General features: G+C 48.4%; 1 protein-coding gene across 1 annotated transcript in view; it reads right to left on the bottom strand.

Moving 5' to 3' along the window:
- The window catches only part of Mylk (myosin light chain kinase), a 350277-nt gene that overhangs the window by 63083 nt on the left and 273878 nt on the right, over window positions 1-13316 (bottom strand). Inside the window, exons 19-21 of the mRNA XM_045146900.1 lie at window positions 9040-9090; window positions 8130-8257; window positions 4597-4750 (exon numbers count right to left, since the gene is read on the bottom strand). Coding sequence (XP_045002835.1) covers window positions 4597-4750; window positions 8130-8257; window positions 9040-9090 — 333 coding nt within the window. The remainder of the gene's footprint in view (window positions 1-4596; window positions 4751-8129; window positions 8258-9039; window positions 9091-13316) is intronic.

Here is a 13316-nt window from a genome sequence, read left to right as displayed (position 1 = left end):
CATGCGCCACCACGCCCGGCTGAATTAATGTTTTTTATTAGTAATTTGTTTTATTTGAGAGAGAGAAAGAGACACAGAGAGAGGGAGGAGAGAATGGGCATGCGTGGGTCTTCAGCTGCTGTAAACAAACTCCAGATGCTTGTGCCACCTTGTGCATCTGGCTTAGGTGGGTCCTGGGGAATTGAACCTGGGTCCTTTGGCTTTGCAGGCAAGTGCCTTAACCACTAAGCCATCTCTCCAACCCTAAATGGATGCTTTTAAAGTGCCTGAAAAGCCATCTGGAGCAGGCAAAACAATTCCTGTTTCATTTCATTTATGTTTTACATCTACTTAATAAACCTGGATCAGATAATATGCAGATGTCCCTGGAGACACACAGGTAAACTCACATTAATCCTGGCTTTCTTTGGACTAAGTCTACATTCACGAGCTCTGAATGAATGTGGCTTTGCTGCAACCATCAATACAGAGTCCCCGTTTTATTGAGCGAGTCTATTCTTAGCTCGGGAGGGGGGTGAGGCAGACAGGGAGCCCAGCGCTCCATTCCATTCCCCTCCTAGGACGGCATTTAACATACTGCTCCTGCCAGCTGGCTGGCGGCCACAGCGATGGCCCTGTCAGCTTTGGCCGCCCAGAATGAGAAACTCAACCATAAAAGGCCAGAACTGTGGCTCGTGTGGTGGGGCTGGGGGAGGGGAGTATGGCACCACATGGGGGGTGGCCAGGGTGCAGGTAGGGGCCACTGGTTCCAGAAAAGCAGTTCAAAGTTGCTGAGCCCCACGTTACCCAGGCAGGGGCAGATGAGAGAGAATGCCAAGGCCAGGCTGGAGCTGGTGTTTGCTGATTGCACTGGGGTACAGGGCCAGACTGGTACTCTCAGGTAGGGGTCTAAACGCCTAGCAAGCTGGATCGCCAGGACCAGTCTCCCAAGGATTCGCGACTCCCCGGGAAGTTATAGAAATTAGCACCTCGAGTCACCAGAGAGAAAAAGGAAGGGATGGGCCCTTCTTCCCTTTATAGATAAGAAACCCTGACTCTTTAGCATGTCTGCCTTCCCAGAGCCCAAACTCCTGGCCTAATGAAACAAAGCTAAGGGGGTTAGAGCAAGATGGAGGGAAGAGGGAAATGGGCTGGGAGGATAGATACTAGGTGAAGACACGGGTAGAGACACAAAAGGGCAAGAGAGAAGCACACGGAGGAACAGAGCCTCAGTGGGAGGGTGCACCTCCATGTTCTGGAATGCCCTCTCATAGGTCCCTGGGGTCCAGTGAGCGTTTTCCAGGGGCTTCTGCAATACTTCCCATCCAGGAGCCTGCCAGGCCCGGGACCCATCACCTGTTCGGTTAACTGTCATGGGTACAATGCTGTGGTAACTTCACTTGTTCTTGGTCCTCATTATCTAGGTGGACAAGGACTCCCTCTTATGCACTGCTTAGGGCTCAAGGGACGGTGGGGAATAAGGTCCCTGGTGTAGGGACAGCTCCTCCAGATGAATTTCCATGTCACCCTTGAGATGCATTTCCCAGCCTCACCTTGGGGGCATTCTGTACTTACAGGCCCACAAGGACACTTGGAGGGCAGGGTTCCCAGCTGCCTCTCACGCTCTGTTACTTGACCCTCAGTTTCCCCTCAGGAAGGTCAGAAGTATACCTAGCCATCTTAGTCCTAATGTGAGCCTATGTAATAAAGATGGAGGGAAACCTGGGTCCATAAAAAGTCAGGGACCGGGCTGGAGAGATGGCTCAGCGGTTAAGGCGCTTGCCTGTGAAGCCTAAGGGCCCAGGTTTGATTCTCCAGGTCCCACGTAAGCCAGATGCACATGGTGGCGCATGTGTCTGGAGTTCGTTTGCAGTCCCTAGAGGCCCTGGCCTTCTCATACTCTCGTTCTCTCTCTCCCTCTCTGTCATAAATAAATAAATAAAAACAACAATAAAAAAAAAAAGTCAGGGGCTGGAGAGATGGCTTAGCGGTTAAGGCACATGCCTACGAAGCCTAAGGACCTAGGTTCAATTCTCCGTGCCCCACGCAGGCCAGACACTGAGTCTGGAGTCTGCCTGCAGCGGCTAGAGGCCCTGGAGCACCCATTCTCACACACTCTCTCTCCTTTTCTCTTTGTCTCTAATAAATTAAAAAAAAAATCTAAAGCAAAGCAAAACAAAAAAGTCAGGGAGCATCCCGTGAAGAACTATATGACTAGAGTCACCAACTTCCAATGTCATGTCTAGAAAGTTCCACAGACAGATTCCTGGAGAACCACCATGGCCATGAGTCCTAATCTAACAGATTTCTTCTGGGGTGGGGGGCGAGGGGGCTTTCGTGTGTGCACCAGGAACACACACAGAACATCTGGCCAGCAGGTCAGGCCCAGGCCGACAGAGTTTCATCCAAACCTCTGCTACCCAAGGCTAGGCTGTAAACCCTAGTGTGAAATTGGGATTGCAGCCTTTCCATTCAACCCAGGGGGGGCCTGCTGTGGTTTGGATGTCAAAAACAGCCCCCCCGCCATGGGCTCATGTGTTTGAGCACTTGGTCCCCAGATGATGGCGCTGTTTGGAAAGCTTGTGGAACCTTTAGGAGGTGGAGCCTCGCTGGAGGAAGTGGGTCACTGGGGGGCGGGGCTTGAGATTTTTATAGTTTGCCCTCACTTCCTCTTCACCCTAGGTTTCTGGCTCAGAAGCAATATGACCAGCTGACCTCTGCTCCTCATTCTGTGCCTTTCCCACCATGATGTAATGTAGTCCTTCAAAACTGCAACCAGGGGGGCTGGAGAGATGGCTTAGAGGCTAGGGCATCTGCCTGCAAAGCCAAAGGACCCGGGTTTGAATCCCCAGGACCCACGTAAGCCAGATGCACAAGGGGGTGCATGCGTCTGGAGTTCGTTTGCAGCAGCGGAAGGCCCTGGTGTGCCCATTCTCTCTGTCTACCTACTACACTTGCCTCCTATAAATAAAACAAATTTTAAAAATTAAAAAAAGGCCGGGCGTGGTGGCACACACCTTTAATCCCAGCACTCGGGAGGCAGAGGTAGGAGGATCGCCATGAGTTCAAGGCCACCTTGAGACTACAGAGTTAATTCCAGGTCAGCCTGGACCAGAGTGAGACCCTACCTCGAAAAACCAAAAAAAAAAAAAAAAAAAAAAAAAAAAAAAAAAAAAAAGCTCAGCAAAAAACTAACCAGAATAAACACTTTCCTTCCCTATACTGTTTCCTGTCAGGTATTTGGTCATAGCAGCGACCAAAGTGACTTAGCACGAGGCCCCCTTTTCTCAGTTTTTACCATATAAGCTTGGGAGCCAAGATCAAATGGAAACCCACTCAGGTCTCACAAGCTTGCCAGCAAATAGCAGGTCAAAAGCTTTCGTGCACCCAACATACGGCGGCCCACACGGGCACAAGACACAGAACCTTCTCCATGTGTGTGTTTCTTTGTTACTCGACTCTCCCAAGCACCTGGCATATGGAGACCCAAACTGATGGAGGGTGATGAGCATGACTCGTGGGGGACCCTGGTTCAACAGGCGCGGACCAGCAGAGCATGAGGGCAGTCAGCAGGAAAGAGGGGAAGAAACAAACTTACGAATCAGCCTCGAGATGCAATCAACGCATCAACGGGAAGGTAGAGGTAAGGAGAAGGGACGGGAGTTAGGATCAGGAGGACACAGTGACCAGAAGAGCAGTCCCTGTGGACTCATGGGACATGGTGTAAGGTGCAGGCAACGACGGAGTTCCAGGGGACGGAGCAGACTGCTCTGTCCTAGGGTTTGCCCAAGGGTGCCAGGGGGACAGAAAGCCGGAGCTTTCCAGCAAGAAGAACACTGCAGGATCGCACACCTCTGTGCGTTTGGTGGAGCCGCCAACCTCTGTGGGCTGTGGGGAGGAGAGAGTACAGAAAGAAAAGCAGAAGAGAGAAATGGAGATGACAGAGCCCCAGGGGTCTGGCATCCAGGGCACCACAAAAGTAAGGGTGGGCTATTTCCAGACCTGGGAAGGGCAGTAAAGACAGCACAGATGCCTGGAGGTGTGGAGACCACCGAGTCGAGCAAAGTTATGCCTCGCGTCTTGCGCTTCTCAGAGAAGCCAGAGGCCAGAGCCTGCAGAACGGGGGGTCTTGAGAAACAGCCCTGGCCACAGACAAGGACCAAGGTGGCCGAGAATCCCTCGTGGCTCAGCAAGCAGAGCGTAGCCTGGAATGCGCGGTGGACGTGTCTTCTTGCTGCAAGCCCCCCCAAGTGGAAATGGTACATGGTAAGGGTGGAAGGCATCAGTGGACACGAGGCAGCGGAAGCTAAAGGTTCCCACCGCAGGGAGAGGCCTGGAGGGGAGGGACCCGAGTTCCACCATGGTCAGAAAGGCATAGAAGCCAGGAGAGGCCTCAGGAAGAGGAAGGGTCAGGAGTGGGGAGCTGGGGGGCTTGAACCAGCTTGAACAACAAGAGGAGTGTGAGAGTGGGGGACCAGAGGAGGCTGGGGGACCTGGGAAGCTGAGAGTAGATAGATAGGAAAGGGGTGAAAGTGATGAGATCCTGGGGTTCAAATGTCTTGCTTTCTCCATCCCAAACCTCCCTGCTGCCCCCCCATCCCCCGTCCCCGGACTCACCCACGACGGTGAGGTTGACCTGGGCCTGCCTGCTGCCCAACTTGTTCTCCACCAGCAGCGTGTAGCAGCCACAGTGCTCCTGGCGTGCGGCCAGGATGGTGAGCTTGCTGCCCGTCTCGCTGGTCTCCACCTTGATGTGCTGGCTCTCCTGGATCTGTGGGCGGAGGCGGGAGTGAAGGAAGGGTCCCTCCTCTCTATTCTCAGGAATTCTATGAAGCTAGACTCTGAGCTTCCCCCTCCCTCGAAAGCCCCTCCTCCCCATCCTCCACAGCTAAGCCCCCTCGCTGGGGTGTCCAGATCTGGACCAGAGAGAGAGGGTTGAGTGGGGCAGGATGAAGAAACTAGCTCAGCTCTCAGGGCTTTCAGAAATTTGAGGAGCCACCCAGATTCCTCAGGATGGCATGACAGGCTATTCCTGCAAAGCTCATCCCCCAAGGATTTTTTTTTTAAGCATATTTTCATTTATTTATGAGAGAGAGAATGGACACACCAGGACCTCTGGTCACTGCAAATGAATTCCAGACACACATGCCGCCTTGTGCATCTGGCTTATGTGGGTTCTGGGGAATGGAAGCCGGGTCCTTAGGCTTTGCAGGCAAGCGCCTTAACTGCTAAGCCATCTCTCCAGCCCCTGTCCTAAGGATTCTAACCCTCTCTGTGCTTCTCAGTGTAGTAATTATGAGCCACATGGGGCCAGTTAAATTTTAATTGAGTAGAAAAAGCCCCAAATGGCCATCAGCTGATGAATGGGTAAACACAAGGTACTTTACCCAGTCAAGTATTACTCATCCATAGAAAGGAATGGAGTGCTGACTCATGCTACAGCGTGGATAATCCCTGAAAACATTATGCCAAGCACAAAAAAATCTGGGCATAAAAGGTGATATGCCACATAATTCCATTTATTGAAATGTTCAGAATAGGCAAATCCACAGGGACAGAATGTAAGTGAGAGGTGTCAGAGATTGGAGGGGAGAGTGACTACTAAGTTTCTGGGGGTGAGAATCTCAAAAATGCTTATACAGTCTTGTGACTCTACTAAAAGTCACTGAATTTATGCTTTAAAAGGATGAACTTCAAAAACCAAAAAAAAGCCGGGGGTGGTGGCGCCCGCTTTTAATCCCAGCACTCTGGAGGCAGAGGTAGGTGGATCACCATGAGTTCAAGGCCACCCTGAGACTACATAGACTACATAGTGAATTCCAGGTCAGCCTGGGCTAGAGTGAGACCCTACCTCGAAAAACAAACAAACAAAAAAAGATGAACTTTATAGTATAGGAGTTATATCACAAAAAAGCTATTGCAATTATTTATTTGTTTATTTAAAATTTATTTTTATTTTTCAAGGTAGGGTCTCACTCTAGCTCAGGCTGGCCTGGAATTCACTATGTGGTCTCAGGGTGGCCTGGAACTCATGGCTATCCTCCTACCTCTGCCTCCCGAGTGCTGGGATTAAAGGTGTGCACCACCACACCCAGCTCCTCAACTCTTTAAAAAAATTTTTTTTGTTCATTTTTATTTATTTTTTTGAGAGTGACAGAGAGAGAAAGAGGCAGACAGACAGAGAGAGAGAATGGGCGCACCAGGACCTCCAGCCACTGCAAACGAACTCCAGATGCGTGCGCCCCCTTGTGCATCTGGCTAATGTGGGTCTTGGGGAATTGAGCCTTGAACCGGGGGTCCTTAGGCTTCACAGGCTTAGCAGTTAAGGTGCTTGCCTGTGAAGCCTAAGGACCCATGTCAAACTCTCCAGATCCCATGTTAGCCACACACACAAAGGGGAGGCAAGTGCAAGGCTGAACATGCCCACTAGGTGGCATAAGCGTCTGGAGTTCGATTGCAGTGGCTGAGGCCCTGGTGTGCCCATTCTCTCTCTTGTTCTCTCTTAAAAACAAGGAATGCTGGGGATGTAGCTCACTGCTTCCTAGCATGTAGGAGACCCTAAATTCAATCTTCAGTAGTGAAAAACCGATGGACTTCCTCAGTTACACCAGCCACATTTTGTATGCTCAATAGCCACACAGGGCCAGTGGCTTCCACAAGGGACAGCATAGATGCAGAAGCTTCTGGTCGACAGAGCGGGACTTGGCTAGATGCCTCAGAAAAGAGATGAGGCTCTGTCCTATTGGACACTCTGGGGCAGGCAAGGGGGGGGGGTAGCTTTTTTTTTTTGTAGGTACTAGTGGCTCCTCTGTGGGCCTTAGAACATCATGGAAGCAGTGGAGGGCTCAGAATGAATCCTCACACCTTCTGTAGGGTTCCTGATATAACCGGGCCAGCCCACCATTCCTGGGCCTCTGCTGATATACACACCAGCACAATTACTGCTGTGGGTGTAGTGGAAAGCTGGGTTCCCTCGCCCCCAATTTCTCCAAAAGCTGGTTGTTCAGAAACTCAAACATTTCTCCATAAGGAACATCATTATAAGTTATAGTTAGATTTCTGGGCCACTCTGCCAAAACTTGATATAGGATATTAATTTGTCTATCCAAACACTCAGGTTTGCTTTGATCCCTTCAGTACGTGGTGAGTTGAAGCTGTAATCACAGATAGGAAATCAGTGGGTTGGCACAGAGTCATAGGAAGTATGCAGCGTATAAGAGGTCATATGAAGGCTTGGATTTTCCTGCCTCCAAATAGGTTCCTAGGCAGTTATATTATCTATGAAACATGGCATATTGGTAGACAGAAGAAAGTGTTAGTAAGAACTCTGGATTTGTGGGTGGGCAACCTCTGTCCTTTTCTTCTTTAAAAAAAAAAACAAAAACCATTTTGGGCTGGAGAGATGGCTTAGCAGTTAAGGTGCTTGCCTGCAAAGCCAAAGCACCCAGGTTTGATTCCCCAGGACCCATGTAAGCCAGATGTACAAGGTGGCACATGAATCTGGAGTTCGTTTGCAGTGGCTGGAGGCCCTGGTGCACTCATTCTCTAAATGCTCCTCCCTCTGTCATAAATAAATAGATAATTTTTAACTTAAAAAAAATAGGGCTGGAGGGATGGCTTAGAGGTTAAGGCGTTTGCCTGCAAAGCCAAAGGACCTAGGTTCAATTTCCCAGGACCCACGTTAGCCAGATGCACAAGGGGGCGCATGTGTCTGGAATTCATCTGCAGTGGCTGGAAGCCCTGGTGCGCCCATTCTCTCTCTCTCTCATTGTCAAATAAATAAATAATAATAAAATATTAAAAAATAAAAAAGTAAAGTTCTATTAAAAATAATCCTATTTCTTCCCCCTTTTCTGTAACAGGGATTGAACCCAGGGCTCTTACAAATGCTAGGAAAGTGCTGTACCATCAAGCTATATCCCCAGCCCTTTTTATCTTATCTGGGCAGGGTCCTCCAAAGTTGTCCAGGTTGTCCTTGATCTTGCAATCCCCTTGGAGCCTCACTCCCCCAAGTGCTGGGATTACAGGCATGCCCATGTCTCTCCTGTTTCTAAAGTGATGGAAAGTGATGCTCTCTCAATCATAGCACTTCTCATCCTTCTGGTCCGGAGGTCCCGGGCCTCAGGTCACCTCTCCTACCCGTGACTGACCTGCTTTCGGAACTTCATCCAGGTGCAGGTGATGGGCTGGGTGCCAGCGAGTTTCCCAAACAGCTCCACAGGCTCTCCCGCGCGCACCTTCTGGTCCTCAGGGAACTGGATGATCTGAGGGGGCATAGCTGGGGAGAAGGGGGGTGGGTAACAAGTGAATAAGGAGGAGGGATCTTTAGACATTCTGATCTCTCACTGGTGCCACTGTCAGTGCTGGTTCCTCTCTTGCTTTCTGGAACCTTCAAGGCAAGAATGCGGACAGTGACGCTTGCTTTAGAACGCCTGAGCTCAGGGACCTGTCAACTTTGCCCACTTCTTTATTGAGGACCCTCAGAAGGGACCCACACCATTTATACGACAGACTTCTCCACTCATTGGTTGTGATGGAATTTGAATCTGAATCCAAGTCTTAACTTCATATATATATATATTTTGTTTTGTTTTGAGATTTTTTTTTTTTTTTTAAATCAGGGAGCTCACTTTGTTAAACTCTTGGTCACCATGGATGATGGATGATCAGTGTGGCTCATGCCTTCAAGTGTCTTGCCAGGGACAACAGAAAACTGCAGAAGGCAAGATGTACACAATAGTGGCACCAAAGCAGCAGGCAAAGGACTAGCCACATACGGGGCCCAGCAGAGGACAGAGGCCTGGGCAGAACTTTCTGGAGGGATGGGAGAGCCGCGGGCAGTGCGACATCGCTCACACACGTGCAGAGGAGGGACGCTGCAGTGGACGAACGTGAGGCTCTGGCTGGACACAGATTCTCTAGGGGGCAGATGTGGACCCTGGCCAGGGGAAGGTCTCCTGACCACACATGCAAATGGCCAGCTGGCAGGGAACAGGAAGAGTCCCCCTCCCCTCCGTGACAGATGACAGCCTTTCCCCAGGTAGGACTGTGGCTGATTACCTGCTTTTTGTGGTGTCTTGGGGGCAGGTTTCTTTTTTACAGTTGCATCACCTGAAACAGAGAAGTTTACAAGTTATATTCTGCCCCGTTTCAGCTCAGACACATGCACTCTCTTATGCATCTGGCTTACATGGGTCCTGCAGCTTCGAACTGGGATCCTTTGGTTTTGCAGGCAAATGCCTTAACTGCTAATCTATCCTCCCCAGCTCCTGGATCCTTGGAGGATGCAGTCTTGCCCCCTGCCTCCCCATCCAGAGAGTCCTCATTCTGGTCTGTCTTTCCACGGATCTCCTTGCCTTCTGACATGGACAACCTTATGAAGTAGGAAATATCCATTTTCAGGGGCTTCTGAAGGGGTACCTTGATCCTCCAATGGGGTAAAGGCTCTCAAAAAATGCCAGAGCCCCCTCACAGTTCTATTCAAAGATAATAACCTGAAACTCTACTACTCTCTCACCCTAACTTTCAGGAAACACAGAAAGGAAATTATGTCAGATAAACCAACTAAATTTAACTTTGGTATAGATCCAAGGTCCTCAGACTTCCTTTGGGCAATGGGCTGTGAACTGGCAGTTTTAAGAAAAGTTTGTTGAATGGATCAGTGAACGAACGAATGAATGAATGAATGAATTGGAGCCAGGCTTTCTCTCTCATAGCTATAATTCCAGCACTCGGGAGGCTGGGGCAGCAGAATTGCTATTAATTTGAAGCTGGACAGAGCTACAAGTAAGACTATTTCAACTCCATGCACATCCCTCAAATAGAAAAAGAAAGAATGGGGCTGGAGAGATGGCTTAGTGGTTAAGCGCTTGCCTATGAAGCCTAAGGACCCTGGTTCAAGGCTCGATTCTCCAGGACCCACGTAAGCTCATTTGCAGTGGCTGGAGGCCCTGGCTCAGCCATTCTCTCTGCTTCTCTCTGTGTCTGTCACTCTCGAATAAATAAAATAAACAACAAAAAAGATTCGTAAAAAAAAAAAAAAGAAAAGAAAAAGAAAGAATGAATGATATCTTCCCATTCTATTCTAATTTCTCTAAGCAAGTTGATAAGAAAAAATGACTCAAATCGAAATGTTTCACAGCACAATTTATTCATTGGCTAAATGAAAAAAAATGATAGGTATGCAGAAATAGCAACCCTCTATATGGTTCATATTTCTTTCAGGTTGTTGCTCAGAAGCCACCTAACCAACTCACCCTAGCAAAACCGAAACATGCATATACACATATCTGCATGTGAATACTTAGAGTGACTTAAGATAAATGTCTAGGGCTGGAGAGGATGGATTAGCAGTTAAGGCTTTTGCCTGCAAAACCAAAGGATCCCAGTTCAAAGCTCCAGGACCCATGTAAGCCAGATGCATAAGAGAGTGCATGTGTCTGAAGTTTGTTTGCAGTGGCTGAAGGCCCTGGAACACCCATTCTCTCTCTCTCTCATCCTCTTTGTCTCTCTCAAATAAATAAATGAATAAATAAAAAATATTTTTTTATTTGTTTGAGAGAGGGAAAGAGGCAGAGTCACACACACACACACACACACACAGAGAGAGAGAGAGAGAGAGAGAGAGAGAGAGAGAGAGAGGGAGGGAGAGGGAGAGAATGGATGTACCAGGGCTTCCAGCCATTACAAACAACTCCAGATGCATGCACCACCTTGTGCATCTGGCTTACGTGGGTCCTGGGGAATTGAAGCTGGGTCCTTTGGCTTTGCAGGCAAGTGCCTTAACTGTTAAGCCATCCCTCCAGCCCATAAAATATATTTTAAAAAAAGGATAAATGTCTAAGCTGGACATGCTAATTCTCCTCACCCAGTGAACAGATGAACACAGTGCTATCATATAGCAAAGCACTTCTCGTCAACAAAAATGAACCACGGGTACATACACCAAGGAGGAATCAGCATCATTCACTTTCCTCTTCAGCTGAAAGAAGCCAGATTCAAAAAGCTACATTCGTGATAGAAGTAATTCCATTTGTATCACATTTTAAGAAAGACAAAAACTATTTGGAAGGAGAACAGATCAGTGGTTGCCAGAGGTGGTGGTGGTGGTTGGGGCAGGTAAAGGTTGGTGATTAGTCACCAAAGGATGCAAGGAAATGTGTCGGTGATGGAATCCTATCTTGACTGGAATGTTCTTGTCAAGACTCACAGAACTGTGGGCAACTGAGAGTGCACGGGGAAATTATATCTTAGTGTAAAAGGGGGAAGTATTTCAACCTGAAGATAGGCCTTCCCTAAATGCCCTATATAAGTTGCAGACCTGTGACTGGAGGAATGGCTTAGCAGTTAAAGTGCTTGCCTACAAAGCCAAAGGACCCAGGTTCAATTCCCCAGAACCTACATAAGTCAGATACACAAGGTGGCATGTGTGTCTGAAGTTCGTTTGGAGTGGTTGGAAGCCTTGGCATGCCCATTCTCTCTCTCTCTCCCCAGTCCTGTCTCTTTCTCTCTGTCACATAAATAAATGAAAATAATTTTAAATTGCAGACCCTGAATTGGGGATTTAGTTCAGTGGTACAATGCTTACCCAGCACACATAAGGGCCTGGGTTCTAGTCCCAGTTCCATGAAGCAATAACAACATATAGAAGTAGAGAAATGTGGGCTTAGCAGTTAAGGCATTTGCCTGCAAAGCCAAAGGACCCAGGTTCAACTCCCTAGGACCCACGTAAGTCAGATGCACAAGGGGGTGCAGGCATCTGGAGTTCGTTTTCAGTGGCTGAAGGCCTTGGCGTGCCCATTCTCTCTCTCACTCTACCTGACTTTTTCTGTACTTATCTCTCTCTCAAATAAATAAATAAAAATAAAATATTTAAAAAAAATGAAAGAGAAGCCAGGCGTGGTGGTACACACCTTTAATCCTAGCACCTGGGAGGCAGAGGTAGAAGGATTGCTGTGAGTTCGAGGCCACCCTGAGACTACATAGTGAATTCCAGGGCAGCGTGGGCTAGAGTGAGACCCTGCCTCGAAAGAGAGAGAGAAAGAGAGAGAGAGAGAGAAACATAAGTCACTGCCTTTCTGTGTGGCATTGCATGTGGGTACTTGGGTGCACCCTCACCATCCTTAGCACTTGTGATCGATCATTTGACAGCTATATCTTCACGTGGGTCACCATCTAGCCTTTCCCTCTGACTGAAGTGCAGAACTTGAACTGTTGCTGTTCATCCAGTGTGCTTGGCACACAAAGGGCACTCAATAACTACTTGCTGGATGAACAAGAGGGCGAATATTGACAAATCCTTGCCCTCTGCAGACTGCAGGAGAGCAGCCCCGTGCCTGGCTTGCCAGTGGAGTCGCTGCACGACCATCCTCAGTTTGGTTAGTTTTGTGAACAATCCAGCATGTAGATTTACAGAGAGAAGGGTGCCACCACCCTGCTGATGGCCCTGAGAGGATTGCTGAAGGAGGGGGCCCTGACAGACCATGGGGCTGATGGCTGAGGAGTCCAGTGACTAAGCTGGGGTATGGGGGGGTCCTGCTTCCTAAAATGCACCCTTGCTCATTGTCATGAGCCACCCCTCTGCCTAGCTCCACAAGCTCACTGAGGGCCTCTGGTGTACCAGACAAATGAGAAGTCAGCACACCCCACCCATAAGCCTTGGTATCAGGAAGAAAACCAGCAAAGAACTCAGGACTTAGCCTCCAGGCCCTAAGCATTAGGCTGTGTGGTCTGCCAGCAAGGCTCTCATCCAACTCTTTTGCCATAAAGGACGTTTATAGGGGAGCTGGGAACATTTGAATAGGGTCGGGAAATTAAGACAATTGTAGTCTATCAGAGTTTTCTATTTTGACCATCAAAATGTGGTTTATAGGAAATTGTCCTCGTTTTTTTTTAGGAAAAATAGACACAAAATTATTTAAGTATAGAAGGTTTTATGGCTGCAATTTCTTTTCAAACTGCTCATAAAACATAATTATATGTGTACACACACACACATATGCATGTGTGTGGGAAGGTAGTGGGAGAGATGAAGAAAGGAAGAAAAAAAAAAACAGAAAAATGATTGGGCATACATGTAACTCAATGAGAGAGTAGATGCTTAGTGAGAGCCAAGTCCTGGGTTCGATCCCCAGCATGAGAGAGAGAGAGAGAGAGAAATCATTTCAATTAATCTTGCATTTTTTTTTCTATAAATCTGAAAAATAAGACTTAAAAAAGGAAATGAAGAATTGAGATGCAGCTCTCTCAATGCAGCAGGAGAGGGAACACAGTGGGTTGAGGATTTGGTCAGATGCTCGGCAGTGGGGAATGGAGGACCCAAGGCCTAGGAAGATGGA

The sequence above is a fragment of the Jaculus jaculus genome, chromosome 4, assembly GCF_020740685.1.
Source record: "Jaculus jaculus isolate mJacJac1 chromosome 4, mJacJac1.mat.Y.cur, whole genome shotgun sequence".
Lineage (NCBI taxonomy): Eukaryota > Metazoa > Chordata > Mammalia > Rodentia > Dipodidae > Jaculus > Jaculus jaculus.
The sequence above is the reverse complement of the archived record's forward strand: the minus strand, read 5'-3'. Positions and strand labels throughout refer to the sequence as shown.